General features: G+C 42.9%; 1 protein-coding gene across 1 annotated transcript in view; it reads right to left on the bottom strand.

Annotated features, from left to right (window-relative positions):
- GLDC (glycine decarboxylase) overlaps positions 1 to 15,648 on the bottom strand; it is a 68,805-nt gene that overhangs the window by 996 nt on the left and 52,161 nt on the right. The window contains exons 17-23 of the mRNA XM_065405918.1: positions 15,375 to 15,500; positions 11,172 to 11,321; positions 9,700 to 9,812; positions 7,896 to 8,037; positions 6,096 to 6,207; positions 4,334 to 4,429; positions 1,176 to 1,348 (exon numbers count right to left, since the gene is read on the bottom strand). Of these exons, the coding sequence (XP_065261990.1) occupies positions 1,176 to 1,348; positions 4,334 to 4,429; positions 6,096 to 6,207; positions 7,896 to 8,037; positions 9,700 to 9,812; positions 11,172 to 11,321; positions 15,375 to 15,500 (912 nt within the window). The remainder of the gene's footprint in view (positions 1 to 1,175; positions 1,349 to 4,333; positions 4,430 to 6,095; positions 6,208 to 7,895; positions 8,038 to 9,699; positions 9,813 to 11,171; positions 11,322 to 15,374; positions 15,501 to 15,648) is intronic.

Raw genomic sequence — 15,648 nt, 5'->3', positions numbered from 1 at the left:
CCCACAAATCCATATATTGCTGATACAACATCTTCAATCATTCAGATTAGTGCTGAGAGGATACAGCATGTTTAATCAACAAACGAAAGATGGATTTAAAAAAAGGAAATGGACTGAAGTGATTCAGAATATCCATATACAATTTTTTTTCAGCTTTAGTAGAGAGTTTACATTACTTCAGAGATGAAAATAAAATAGGAAAGTGGAGAGAGGCTGGAGCATGATGCAACTGGTTATAGTTGTGGCCATGAATTTTTGTTCCTTTTGCCTTGCTAGATTTCTGAATACAAGAACAGTAGCAGTAATCAGATTCTTCTCCACTCCATAACTTTGGTGTTTGGCAGCTGTATTCCTCATTCCCATTACAGTACAAGTTCCAACCCATTTAACTTTGGGGGAGGAGGAGGTGGTGAGGGGGCGAGAGAGACTTCAAGCTACACCGAGTCTTCTTCAGGTCTAAGAGTTCTGTGCAGCTCAAAAGCTTCTCTTTCACCAACCAAAGTTGATCCATAGGGGATATTACCTTGTGTCTCATCTCCTGGAACCAATGTGGTTACAACCCCAATACAAAGAAAAAATAAGTCAGGTATTTAAAAGCCCAGTGCAACGTTAGAGAAGGTGCAATCAACTTGAAACACAGAATGAGTTTTCAAAGATGAGTTACAGGTAGTTTTGAGTACTATATGTGCTCAAGTGCCTCTTCCAATTTTTATGTTTTTACGATCAAGTTTTGGGGTTGGTTGCCTCCTCTGAATAAGTGAGTGTCATTCACTCATTACTATGTAAAAGACCAAGAAAATACAAACATGAAAAACTAAAATAATATACACACTGTTCACAAACTTTTCAGAATTTTTTCTCCAGTCTATCAGATGACCTAGTCAGAAGTCCTGTCTATGGTGACTAAGTCTAAAAGATTTCAGGGAAAAGCATTTAAGTTGATGGAACCCTTTAAATGCACCAAAGATCTGTGAAATTTAGACCAATATTCACTCAAATTTGCACATCAATGAATGTTTTATTCCTTCACTGTTTCATATTCTCATTTGCATACAATAAGTTTCCTACAGTACTGAAAATTTCAGAATTTTTTTGGTAGCACTACAAATAAGATGACTTCAAACAGCAGCAATGGAGACAGTGGCGTTGTGAAGTTGGACTGAATGTCAGCTCACCTTTAATGGGTTAACCCTGGAGTCCATTCTACCTTCCTCTATTTCAGCAATTTCTTGACGAATGTTGATCATTGCATCACAAAATCTGTCCAGCTCTGCTTTGTCTTCAGATTCCGTTGGTTCAATCATAAGGGTCCCTGCCACTGGCCAGGACATTGTTGGAGCATGGAAGCCTGAATAAAAAGGAATCCCATCACTGATTACAGAGTACTTGTAAACCAGTAAGAGTATTAACGAGCAACTGATGTGTTTGGTTTTCATAAAAGCTGAAAAAGGAAGTTCTTAATTACAGTTGCTTTACACAGACCTTCACTCGTTAGTGTCAACAGACTAAAAAACATACAGCTGGGCAACATGCCAGGGGGCATATATGACAGAAGTTAAAATCTCAAAGCACACCAGTCTCAGTCCAAAAGGAAAACCACCAATTTCATAGTATTGTCTACAGTACATAGAAAGCCAGAAGTCTTCTGACTACATGAGATGTGAAAGCCTGAATCCTTGGCCTTCTTTTTGGTCTGGTGTTCAAAGCAAATAATTTCTTCCCAAAAGCAATATTTCTAGCCTCTTCCCTTCACATCCATCCTTGCAGTCAGTCAGTCACTTTTTCACCCTCTCTTATGACAGGCTGTCAGACAGATTATGAAAGTTGAGAATGGTGCAGACCTTCTGTTCCCTGTAAGCTGCGCAGTTGGGGGGCTGCCCAGGAGAGATTCAAGTGCGCCATAGTTGATTAGCAGAGCCAGGCAAATCCAACAGAATGTGTCCAGGTGTTTCCCCCCTCAAACAGCTGCTGCCGGGACCCTTCTGCTGGCTATGTGGGGGGAGGGGGGAAGCGAAAGGAGGGTGCTGATGTCAAGGTGTCTCCCTCCCCCAGCCCCTGTACCCCATCTCCACAAACAAGGGTAGAGGGGATGGCTCAGGACTCACACCAGCTCTCAACAAGCCTTCAGGTGAGTGTGTGCCTTAAAGAGACAGTGCACGGTCTCAGACTTCCCCAGCAGCCAAAACACACACACACACGCACACACCCTACCTCCCAACACTTGTTGTTACTTCTTGGTACTTCCTGCAATGTACATATATTCTCTGTAATTTTATTCTTTCAAAGTGTGTTATTTTAGTTTTTTGACTGGTCTGTGCATTTCATAATTTTTATCTCGCTCTTACACTTAAACTTAATTCTTTGAGTAGTGAGTTCTAAAATGCCTAACTTGTCCTGGCTAGAGTAATTATCCCTATTGGTAACTTTTAAAAAATATATATTATACAGTAAAAGCAGTTTTATCCAGCATGTTGGGGGAATGGGGGTGCCGGTAAGTGAAAAATGCCAGTTAACTAAGAGGGAGAGTGTTTGGGTGCGTGGCTGAGGGGGTGGGGTGGGGGGGCGCAGGCTCTGGGAGGGAGTTTGGGTGCAGGAGGAGGCTTGGGGCAGCGGGCTGGGGCACGGGAGAGAGTGTGGGATCCAGGGTGGCGCTCACCTCGGGCAGCTCCCCACAGCTTCTGTCCCAGCTGCTCCTAGGCGGAGGCACGGCAGACTGCTCTGTGCTCTGCCTCCGCCACCCCCGCAACTCCCATTGGCCGCGGTTCCCAGCCAATGGGAGCTGCAGAGCTAGCGCTCAGGGTGGGGCAGGGGGGCAGCATGCGGAGCCACCTGCTGCGCCTCTGCCTAGGAGCAACCGGGACAGGTTGCCCCTTGCGGGGACCTGCCTGAGCTGAGCGCCCCCTGGATCCTGCACCCCAACCTGCTGCCCCGAGGCCCCTCCCACATCCACATTCCCTCCCGGAGCCTGTGCCCTGCACCCTCTCCTTCCCCCCCAACCCTCTGCCGGCCCCACACCAACCAGACCATAAACTGGAAGATCAGAAATGCCAGTTCATAGAGCTTTATTTGGCACTTCACCAACCAGAAAACAGCTTTTACTGTATCTAGGTTTTCTGTTTCTACTGGTGGTGCACATTCGCACATTACCTTGGAGCACTTAACAAAATGTATTCCGCACATGGGTAGAAAAAAATAGAGGGAACATTGGTGCAGACATGGGGCACCAAGCGAAAGGAAGATAGCACCACTGTAGGAGGGATTGGGTGAGGTAAAAGGAGTAGGCTAGTAACTGTCGGGTTGTCACTATTTTTAAGTAAGCCAGGTCTAAGCCACCTTGGAAGAAGCTCAACTGGAACTTCTACCAACCAGATGGATCCACATCATAAATACTGAAGCCATTACCTATCTATTTTCAAATGGTGTGATGTGCCCTTTCCCGGACAGAAGCAGATCACTACAGCGAGCAGGGAGGATTTTTTTCCTGGTACCAAACAGTTAAAACTGATTTTAGGATTAGTTATTTTATTGAAAGCGACAAAGAGTCCTTTGGCACCTTATAGACTAACAGACGTATTGGAGCATAAGCTTTCATGGGTGAATACCCACTTCGTCAGACCCTTTGTCGCTTTTTACAGATCCAGACTAACACGGCTACCCCTCTGTTATTTTACTGAGAATCTCTTACAGTGACAGCTGCCCATGTTAACTTAGGAACATAGCAGTTGCTATAAAGGATCCGACCAGTGACAGCGGTCCATGTAGTCCAGTATCTTGTCTGACAGTAGCCAGTTGTGGATGCTTCAGGAAGGTGCAAGAAATTGCATAATGGCTAATTAAGGAATACTTTGCCCACAGTGGAAGTTTCTTCCTAACCTCCATCAGTGGCTGACCTATGCCATGAAGCATAAGAAAAGTTTAAGGATTTAAACTATTTAACATAACTATAGATGCTCTCATTTTCCATACAGAGGTTTAACCTTGTTTGAATCCCACAAAGTTCTTGGACTAAGCCAGATCCTCAGATCCTGTCTGCATGTGCCCTGCACAGCCCAGGAGGGGGTTGCAAAGTTAACAGTAAGTCCCTTTTGCTCTTGCCTGGTGCAACAAAGAACAGCATCTGTGCTGGATGCCCATAGCTCCAAGGCGGCATTCCAGCAGCTGGAGATTGTCCAAAAACAGTCAATATAAGGGGATAAGAGGGTGGTGGTATAGGAGCCACTATGTTGCTACAGAACACTAGAGGACTAGAATCTTAATGTAGCCCTTGAAGGTAGGTTTAAGAAATTTTAGTCTTTACTGCTGTAAATGCCATGTTCTTTTAGGACTCTCTCACCATAGTCCTGAAGCCTCTTTGCAACATCCACAGCTTCAACATTTGCTGTTTTCTTGAAGGGTCTGGCGTCCAAAATAAATTCATGAGCTACATAACCTGTAAGTGAACAAAGGTTACATACTGATCTCACTTGTTGAAGAACAGAGCAGAACTGCACATTGGCCTCAATTTTAATACCACATTTCTGTTCCTGTGGCTTTGTGGAGTACGCATCTCAAGGATGCCCAAGGACTGTCCAGTGGGAGACTGCAGTTTCACGAGTGCACATTTAAGAGACTATGTGAACTACAAGTGTATTTGAATATTTATTTGCCCTCCCCTTGCCTCTCCATCGCCACACTTTTAAATGATTACTTTTAAAAACAAATTTCCTTGGTACACATACAGAAACAACACTTTGTGTTGGAGCGCATTAGATTTAGCAAGAGAAGAATCAGACAAATGCTCAAAGCAGCTCCTCTTATATGTGAGCATATCCTCCCAAGGTATATTCTTATTATGTACATGCCTTTCCTCCTGGACAATTTAGGTTAAGTACATTTTCAGGCCTGTCCAATAATGAAGCAGGACTGTACTGCCACATGATTAGTGTTTGGCTCATAAGCTCCCCAGGTCAGCAGGTCCTGAGAAAGGAGCATGCTCAAATTCTGAAAGAAAACAGTAGCTCATTTTTTTTGAATGACCAATATTGAGAGTTGCTAATGGGCTGAGGAAGAAAATTGTATTCAGCCTTGCCAGAAAAGCAGGATTATTAATATCTCAGGCCCTTGGGTGAGTAACAAGGGAAAGATCATGGATTCTCCAGAGGAAAATACTTTCTTCCAGGCTTTTTGTGCAAGTGTGACCCGAGACCCCCAACTACATTGCCATCACCATTCCAGAAAAATAGGGTTACTCTTGAATAGAAGATTGAACATTTCACTTCTGAATCTTTCAAAAACTTGAGATTTAGCTTTGTATTTCTGTGAACTACATTTTTAAAATACTGTCAGCAGCTTTAATCAATCTTTACTCGCTTTAAAGTAAAGTATTTACATAGTTACAGAGTATATGGAATGCATTTTGGACATTTTAATGCCATTCAATTGAAACAGGGAAGAGGTAGTCACAAAAATAAGATCTTTCTTCTACTGACTTGAAACTTGCAATCTGGTATTCTTCACAATTTCTGCCCTGCCTTAAGGGGAAAAAAAGAGTGGGTAGGCAATAGCTGAACCATTCCCCAAAGAGGTTACATTTCATAACAAAAGTGTTAGGGAACTGAAACAGATCTGGATTAGTCTCCTAAACCAGCCATGCATCACCACAGACATTTTTTAGGGTGGTAATAGTGGGTATTGAACAAGAAATCATTTAAAATTCTCTTTGCTTACTGTGCTGCATATTATATTGAATTACTACAGTCTCACCTCAATGACTTCCTATTTTTAACAGTTTTTTTCACTATTCACTTGCCAATTTGAGGAGAACAATCTCTGGTTCAAAGACAGGCAGAAAACTCATTTACAACTTTTAACATCGTTGCAACTAATTACCAAAAGTGCACTTTTCACCTCTACCAATACCTTAGCTTCATTTTGGCTCCTGTCTAGGCTTAGCACTAACTAGTTATTTTCCTGTGTATGCACTGTTTTTCAGTATGTGCTGGGACTGAAAACCCTCACATCAGTTTAAAGCAAACACCGCATCTACAATCCAAAGTGCTATAGGAGATGCTGGGAGAAACCAGAATGTCACGAGACAAAGTAAGCTCAATACTTGCCTCTTGCCCCTCTGAAAAGGACTTTGTAGTGTTTCTCTAGTCTTTTTGCCATGTAGTTAGCATTTAATATAGCAATCTCGGAAGCGTGTTTAAGACCCTTTCCACCCATCATCTGAAAAGAGCAAAAACACTATAGAATACAGGTCTGAAACAACCCCTTACCCATAAACAAGGAACATAGTCTCATAGCTTAACAAGTCAGTTCATAAACTCACTGACACACACGGCATTTCCTGTTTCACCTACCCCTCTTTTGGAAGGGCTGAATCCAAGACTCACTAAAAGCTCAGATGCTCCTCAATGATTAGCGTGAGCAGCTCTAGCACCACACTCAGATGATATTTAGTTTTCTTTCACATTAAATTGACAAAAAAACAAACTGGGCATGTTCCTTCATATGAAGGAATTTTGGTAGACAAATAAGGATTTGTTTTCTGTTTAGCAAACAGGCTAATTCACAAAACAAGGAACTTTCCACAGCCCTTAAATAGCTTTAAAATGGGTAGAAGAGAGTTGCTTGGTGTGACAGGGTCAAATGCACCCCTGGATTTCCAAAATGTTGTTCACAGCCTCTCTCACTCCATTTGGTGAGCAGCCCATAGAGGCTGCTGGTTTATTATCTATTCTCAGTATGAAAGAGCAGGGAGATGCCTACACTTAAAATAATATGCTCCAGTGTGAATATTTCAAAATTAGAATCAGCTTACAATACCAAGCATCATTACACAGCTTTAGGATAAATATAGGAATTAGGCTCATCTTAAACTCAAGGATCTGAAGCACATTTTTAATAGCATTTACCAAGTGTTAAATTAACACTCCTTTATAAGTGTTAAATTAGCCCATGATTCTAACCATGTGTCAGTAAGTTTCAGTGTTCCAAAATATTTGAATATAGACAAACACTAAAGCCAAGTTCTCATGTACCCTAACCAAAGCTAATCAGATTTGATTTTCATAGGTTAGTAAGATTTCACTGAAGACCATTTTTGTCTCCTGAAGAAAAACGTTTCAAGAAAGTTGCATTTACTAGCTGCGGAGTGATTCTAACATTTTTGAACACAATACTGCAGCATATTGAGACAAAGTAGGTAAGAAATTCTGTAAATAAGAAATTAATTTACTATTGCCAAGAAGCTCCCTGAAGAACATGAAAATCGGATGATTCTGAGAAACAGTGGGAGGACAAGCCTCTTTCTTGGATACAGTCTAATTATACATGTGGTTATAACTCTGGCCTCAAGAAATATTAAAAGGCAACAAACAAGGACATTAAACAAGTTGCATATGTTCATTTATGGCACTAGTTCATTGTACTGCCCTCACTATCTATAGAAGCAGCACCCCCAAAGACAGCAAGAATCCCAACATGAAATTTATTCCTGAAATCTGCTCTAGGACTTCTAACAGAGGCACTGGTTGTTTTGTGGATTGTGTGCATGTCTTCTTGGGGGAAAACTGCATTAAACAGCCTAAGAACATTCTACTTGCCCAGGTGAAATAATTTTTTTCCTTTGACATGTGAGTAAAGTATAACTCCTTGAGGTGAAGGGCAAGAAATCAGATTTTGTACTTGGGTTAGAAAGTTTTCCTGGGCATTTTGCAAGACTACCATATACTGCATCTGAAATTAGAATGTGTGAATCAATGCCACCATTTTCAATGACCTTGTGAACCCATTTGAAAGCATGAATGTTGGACAGGTCTAAAATACTCAATTTCACCTTCCCAAATGTAGAAATGCCACACTGGGAAAATAAACAGATCCTTAACTGATGCTGGGGAAGAAAATCTACGCACCTTGATATAGGCCCAGGAAATAGGCAATATAGCACTGGAGCCCCAAGGGGCGGCACTAATTGTACCCAAAGGGCATGCATCCTTATCAAGCTGTAGCGCAACGACAGGATGGGTAGGCAGATAGGGCACCAGATGATTCTTCCTGAAACACAGATACATTGATTTTAAAACAAACACATTGCTGAATCATTTTGGCTAGCTTCAGAAGAGGATTCCCACTTCTTTTTTAATCTGTCAGGACTATCAAGTATAGAAATCCACTTTAATGATTTCCATGCCAGTCTACATTTCCTTTATCATTCACTCCAAATAGAATCAATTGCTGTGGTGAGTTTTGCAAGATGGACACTAGTTCATCAAAGATTAGACTGAAGACAGCTTACTTCAAAAATAAATCTGAGCTGGTAATCTAGTGAGAGGTTCCATATTAAATTGCCAGTTCCTTACCCATGCCTATTTACTGTTGCAAACATAAGCCCAACACAAATCCTTGTTCTTTCCTAGACTGGTTTTTGCCCGGATCTGAGCACAGATTATCAAGACTACAGCAAAATCATGCTGTTCCCTATGTCACTCCATTATTGCAATGGTTTTCCTTATCCTATCTGTTTTGCTTATGTGGAGTAACTATCATCAGAACCAAATGTTTAAGACCCTTCAATGTTGGAAGAAGTCAACGGGTTTAACAAGCAGGATGATTGTCTACACACACTTGCTTATACAGTACACATTTTCCATGTGGCGCATGGCCTATGGTTTCATTATTTGCAAACTAAACACCAGGTCATTGCACAGGTTATTCTAGAATGATGGAATTCTCCCCCTTCACCATAGAATCATAGAATCTCAGGGTTGGAAGAGACCTCAGGAGGTCTCTAGTCCCACCCCTGCTCAAAGCAGGACCAACCCCAACCATCTCTGCAGACTGGTATTTCCCAACCTGAGGAACATTGGACTAGTCATTGGGGACGGGTGAAAGGAGAAGAAATGTAGAACAGAGAGATGCAGTAAGGGATGGGGTAAGTTTAGGGTTAGAAGAAAGACTGGGAAAGCTGTACAACTCCAGATGTGCACCCACAATCAACATTTTATAGCAGCTGTGGGTAAAGTATGCAGTTTCTCCTTGAAAGTCACCAGCCTTTCTTCCCTAAGTAGGCCCTTTAATGCAGCTGACCATGGTTGCAACTTGCATAGACAAACTCCAGGATCAATATCAGCCCACCTGCACAAGCTTCTCTTCCCTACTGCTGGGACATTCCTTATAGCTAGTCAAGGAGTCACCAGTAAAAGACTCCACCTACCCAGAGCAGCATGTAGCCTTCTAAGGAGTAAGAGAAAACAAAACAAACAAACAAAAAAATATGAAGTGAACAAGAAGTCTAGAAAAGCAACTTCCAGGATACTGGATTGTGCAAGGGTACTATGGGAGCATCCATCTGCTAATCCATCACAAAAAGATGGAGAATCGCTACCACAGTGATGCAGATTTGTTAGCAGCATTTAACTAAAAACTAACTTCTGATATGCCTGGCTCCAGAATCACCAAGGGGTGGTTGCTTGTCAAGACTCTAATGCACTGGCTGAGGGATACGTGAGCACAGTAGTGATATGAAGACAATAATACAATGGTATTCAAATGCCAGTCTTAAGTGCCTTAGAATAGAAACGTACACAACAACTGCCAAAACTAAGCCTCTCCCAAATCAGTGCTAGTGGCCCTTACTCTCAATAGAATTGCTATGTACAATTAACAAGGGTCCCTTCTCCTCCAAAGTCAATTTAAGAGCTAGAGCCTGATACTCACACTCCAATTGGCCCCATTCCAGGTCCTCCTCCTCCATGGGGAATGCAAAAGGTTTTGTGAAGGTTTAAATGAGAGACATCAGATCCATAGTCTCCAGGGCGACACAAACCCACCTGTTGGAGAATCACCACCAAAAGCTCAAATGCTGTCTCCGAAAATATATTTTTCATATACAAACTGATCTCATCACTGCCATTTGACACTCTAGGAGAAAATTGCATCTGTTAATGACCTATCAACATGCTTTAGTGTCATTTCTTCAATTTGTGCTGGTTTTCTATGCAAAAATGAGTCTAAAATTATTAAATTAATTTTGTTTTCCTTTACAAGGTCATATCCATTAAGTATAGGAAGGTTTAGCATCTTTTACAAATGTTAAATTCCTAACTAAATGTGTAACAGACACCAAGATCAGATAAAGGATTTTAGACTTAAAATTCAATTTACTATTCTGGCCTTTCAGATACTTTTTATAAACATGTTTGAGGCAAATGAGAACATTACAACTAATTCTACGCACTAGACTTCTGGTCATTCAGCATGTAGCCCATTTTAAATTATATTTGTAACATATAGCAATTTCCTGCATATCTTTGTGAGACCTTAGTGAACTAAGTTTAAGTATCTTTGGGATTCATTGTTTTAAGTTAATGGTTTTGTATGATTGTGTTCTACTCCATGGGTGAGGGCTACCAAAGCTCTATCAGGAACTAAAAACAATAGGTGGTGATTAAAACAAACCAGCCAGGTTGTAGTCCTTCCAGGGAGGTATCACCTCCTGGGAAGCCTTGCATATAGTATTTCAAACTGGATTCTCCAGAGACTAACAGACAAAGAAATGACGTTTGGATAAAAAGCTCAAGTTTTAACTTTCTCAGGGCCTTTCTTTTGATCCAACAAGTCAACAGGACCGTCGAAGAGGAAACAACACTTGCGAAGGGAATGGAAGGACTTGACCTGTGAGGGCCCCTTAAGACTGATGGCTGACCTCTGGTAAGCTTTTTTATATGTATGTAGGTTCTTTTATTGTTTTGAATATGTTTTCTCTCCAATACTTTCACCTTAATAAATGTGCTTGCTTATAAAGAGCTGTGTGATAACTTGTAACTGCAGGCAATGATGCTGTTCACAGCCTCTGGAGAGAAAGCAAAGCATAGACACTGGGCTGTTTAGGCCGCCTGGCTTGCTGGAAATATCACAGTGCAAGGCAGGGGTCTGTTCAGCCTTGAAAACCCTGGGTCAGGAAGGAAAGAGATGCGGATTTCTGCCCTGAACTGTGACAATATTTTTTACATCCAATTTCTACTGGTGTTTTTGGTAACCTCAGTTTCTTTCCAAACATTTATGGTATATCAGTCTTATGGTGAAGCTGTGGTAGAGTTGAAAATGTGAGAACTGACATTTGTTGTTTCTCTGGAAGTTACCACCACCAACACCAATAAATAGCTAAAATTGGTTTAACAGATTCACACCTGGGCATTCATGTTTGCACCATCTAGGTAAACCTGGCCTCCATGTTTGTGAATCAGGTCACACACATCACTGATATCCTCTTCAAACACACCATTGGTGGATGGGTATGTGATCATGATGGCTGCCAAGTTATCTTTGTGCTTATCCACCTTTAGAAAAGGAGGGAATATAGAAGGTTACTGGAGGGTCACAAAGTTCTCTTCAGCAAAATCCTTTATAAAAATCAAGTAGTTACTGTCACCACCACAAGTGTTTTACATGCTGAAAACAAGTTTACCCATCTCATCCAGCAAAATCGAAACTGCCAGTCACGCTCCCTGGCACATGATCTTGGTGCTAAGTTGTAGACTTTGGGGAAATTTAATGATCTCTAAGAAAAAAAAAATGTTTATGCAAATTTTCTATCATGACAAATGTCTGGTTACTGAAGTGAAAGCTGTTGAGCTCTACTTTTCCTTCAGAAGCATCTATGTAGAAATGTTTGTTCTTCACCAAGACTAATTTAAACCAACGATAGTGAGGGGAAAGTAGTATGAAAAACAGTTACTTGCCCGTACAGCAATGGCCATTCGAGATGTATGGCACACACATCCATTCCACCATACAAGTATGTGTGCACCCTATGCAGTAGAGTCAGAGACTTTGCCGGCAGTACCACGAGGCAGCACATGTGCCGCTGCCATTCTTGTGTGTGGAGCCAAGGGCATAAAAAGGGGCATGACACCTTTCACACAACTGTCCGTCTAATACCCACAGTACCAGGGAAGGTGGGACAGTTGTGGAATGTATATGTGCACAATACATCTCAAAGAACAACAAGAAGTTACTATACACTACTACAGGGAAGTAAACAGGTTTTTTTTCCCTCCACCCTGTAGTGAGGCGGTGTGGCTCTCCACCGTCCCGGAGAGGGAAGAGCCCGTCTGGAGGTCGGAGTGGGTGGAGCTAGCGAGCTCTGAGCCCGCCCCTCAGAGGGTCAGGCGGTGACCCGGAAGTATAAAGGCTCGCCCTCAGAGCTCAGTAAGGCTCCAGCCGCCCGAGAGACCAGACGTCTCCAGCCTAGCCCATGACTGGGAAAACTCTGTGGCCCAAGGCGGCTGCCAGGACTGGCCGGGCCTGCCCTGCACCCGCTACCCGGGAGACTTGCCGGGCCTGCCCTGGGCCTGCTACCCGGAAGAACCTATGGTGCTGGACCCCCCAGAGGACAACACCCAGACCCAGGTACTACCCGAGGGGGAGTCTGGAAGTAGCCCGGGGGCAGCCGACCCCAGTCTGGCTGCAGCACTGCCAGAGCCCATGTCAGTGTGTTGCGGCCAGGATCCCCACTGACTATGCAGCGGGTCTTCTGCTGCTGCTAGGGCCCCGGGCTGGGACGCAGTGGAGTGGGAGGGCCTGCGTCCCCCCTGCCACCCAACCCGTGGGTGGCAGTCTCCCCCTCTCCCAGGCCTTTGGAGGCTTGGGGCCTACTGTTGTTGCTCAGCCCTGACTGAGGGCTTGAGATCTGACTCTGCACTGCCCCGCCCTGACCTAGGGCCTGGGCCTGCTATTAATTGTACTGCTCCTGCTCAGCCCTGCCTGAGGGCCTGAGCTCATGACTCGTTGCCCGCCCTGGGGCCTGGGCTACAGTGTTTATTTCAGTTACCGCAAGGGCTGCCGAGGGAGACCCCCGCAGACAGACTAATTCCCCGAACAATAACTGTATGTAGTGAGCCGGTGTGGCTCCCCGCCGCCCCGGAGAGGGTCAAGCCCCAGTTAACCCTTGTACACACTCCCTTGAGTGATTATGCACAGATACATTCTACTGCAGGTGATTCACGAGCAGTTTCCTTAGCGATGATAGGACTTGAAAAGAGACTACAGCACTGACTTTCCAAAGATGGCATTGTCCCGGGAAGCTGGAGTGACAGTGTAGTGTCTGAAAAAAGATATGTACCAACGAGCATGTTGTTGCTGCTTTGCAAATGTCTACTATTGGTATGTTACTTAAGAAGGCTGATGAAGTGTAACGAACCCTAGTGGAATGGGCTGTTGTTCTCTGAGGAGAGGAAACCTTGATATAGTCAGAAATCCAGTGAGATATATGCTGGGCTGTAACTGGTTGCCCTTTCATCCTTTCAGTGAATCTCCTAAACTTTTTGTAGCCTCAGCTGAAAGATTTTGTTGCTGTCCAGCTAAGGATAAAGCCCTCCAAATGACTAAAGTGTGAAACTTCTCTTCAGTTTTGCTAGAATGAGGGTTTTTTTGGGGAAAAACAACGCTGGAATATGAATGGTCTGAGGTGAAATGCAGATACAACCTTAGACATAAGCTTCAGGTGTAGCCTAAGAAAAACCTTACTTTTGTGAAATGTCATGGAGACGGAGTCAGCTAGCAGTGTCTCAAGCTCCAACACCCGTCTTGTGGAAGTAATTGCTACCAGAAAGGCTATTTTCATTGACAGCAATGATAATGAAGTTGTTGCCAAAGGTTTGAAAGGGAAACCCATTAAACAGGACAAAACTAAATCCAGGTCCCATGAGGGTACTGGATCAGAAACTGGAGGGTACATACGAATAAGACCCTTTAAAAGTTCTCAGACAATATTAAAGGCAAAATAGCGAAGTATCCCCATGGAAACGCGGTTTTGGGCACCACATTTTAAGAAAGATGTGCACAAACTGGAGGGAACCCGACCTATAAGAAAGTTTAAAAAATTAGGTATGCTCACTCTTGAGAAAAGATGACTGAGCAGGGACCTGATAACAGTCTTCAAATGTATTATGGGCTGTTATAAAGAGGATAACGATCAATTGTGTTCCATGTCCATTGAAGGTAGGACAAGTAGTAAGAGACTTAATTTGCAGCAAGGGAGATGTAAGTTAAATATTAGAAAGAAAGAAAAATCTTATTCTAGGGATAGTTCTGGAATAGGCTTCCAAGGGAGGCTGTGAAATCCTCATCACTGAAGGTTTTTTAAAAACAGGTTAGATAAACACCTGCCAGGGATGGACTAGGTGTATTTGGTCCTGCCTTACTGCAGGGGGCTGGACTAGATAACCTCTCAAGGTCCCTTCCAGCCCTATACTTCTATGAGCTCTAAGGCAGAAATCCCTGTTTCTTTGTCCTCATGGAGAATGGGATACAGCTCGGACATTTGTCTCTCACACATCTCTTGCCGAAACAAATGAGGCAACTCTTGGGCTTATCAGTGACACGGATAATAGCCCTGAATGTGGTACATTTTTTCAATCCAGGAGATTTCTGCATGGCAACCCCCCCCCCCCCCCCCCCGCACCTCCCCCCCAAAAAAAGAGCTATTAACAAACTAAACTAGAACTATACGCAGGAGAAAATCTCTTTCGAAGCTAACTGAGGCTCAAGAGTGGTGAGGAGCCCCAACTCTTGCCATGGGTGGTAAGAAGGAACTGAGAGGAAGGCGGTGGCCAGGCCCTTTTTATGCCTTCAGTTCCGCACACAAGGATGGCAGGGGCACACGTGCTGCTGACAAAAGTCTCTAACTCGAATGCATTGGGCACACACACATCTACAGTGGAACGTATATGTGCACAATCACTTGAACGAGAAACGTAAGTTTAATCACATTTGAAAGAGATTTTAAACCAGCTGCACTCATTGGTTAACAAAATTGGTCTTTCACATTTTCTAGGAAATTGGCTGCCAGTCTTTTTTCCTTCAGTGGCAATGATGCAATGATAATTTCAATACCTAACAGCTCCAAAATATATTTTAAATATATTCTGCTACTTCTTTAGCTTCATCTGCAGCCAATCTATTCGGAGATGCAGAGGCAGTTGCCTAGCAACATCTTACCCAGCCGTGGGACTGCTCTTCAGTAGATGAAGGTTAAAGTGCAGCTACAAATGTTTGAGAATCACATGAATATGCTTCATTCACTTCAGATACTGAACACAGGAAGGGGAGGGGACCCCAACAACTCTGCCATGAAAGAAGCTACAATGTACACTCTTTCAACCATTTCTACACAAAGGATCCCCAAATTTAAAGAGGGCTTATAAGTTGAATGGCTTGTGTCTCAAATAGAAAGAAAAGGAAGAATGATTTATTCTTCTTTTAAAGCAGGTATCTATTATTTATTTGCACCATTTTCCTGCATAACAGAAAATCTGATACAGCTGCTAACAATCCATTATCCAGAGGGAAAGTTCCCACCCCCCAAAATAAACAGCAGATATGACACTCACCATTGCCTTTAGATGGGCAATATCAATGTTTCCATTTTTATCCACCTCGACTGGCTGAATCTTCATCCCTGCCATATGGGCACTTGCTGGGTTGGTACCATGAGCAGATTTAGGAATAAGACAAACCTGAGTGGAGAAAAATGTAAGTTCTAATTACACTGACCAACCATGAAATCCCAATGCAGTAAAACCCATCAAAAGGTGCATTTCATTATCAGACCTCCAGAAAAGGTACAAACAGAAGTACTACTTGTATTACAAGAATTCAACACAA

The sequence above is a fragment of the Emys orbicularis genome, chromosome 6, assembly GCF_028017835.1.
Source record: "Emys orbicularis isolate rEmyOrb1 chromosome 6, rEmyOrb1.hap1, whole genome shotgun sequence".
Classification (NCBI taxonomy): domain Eukaryota; kingdom Metazoa; phylum Chordata; order Testudines; family Emydidae; genus Emys; species Emys orbicularis.
The sequence above is the reverse complement of the archived record's forward strand: the minus strand, read 5'-3'. Positions and strand labels throughout refer to the sequence as shown.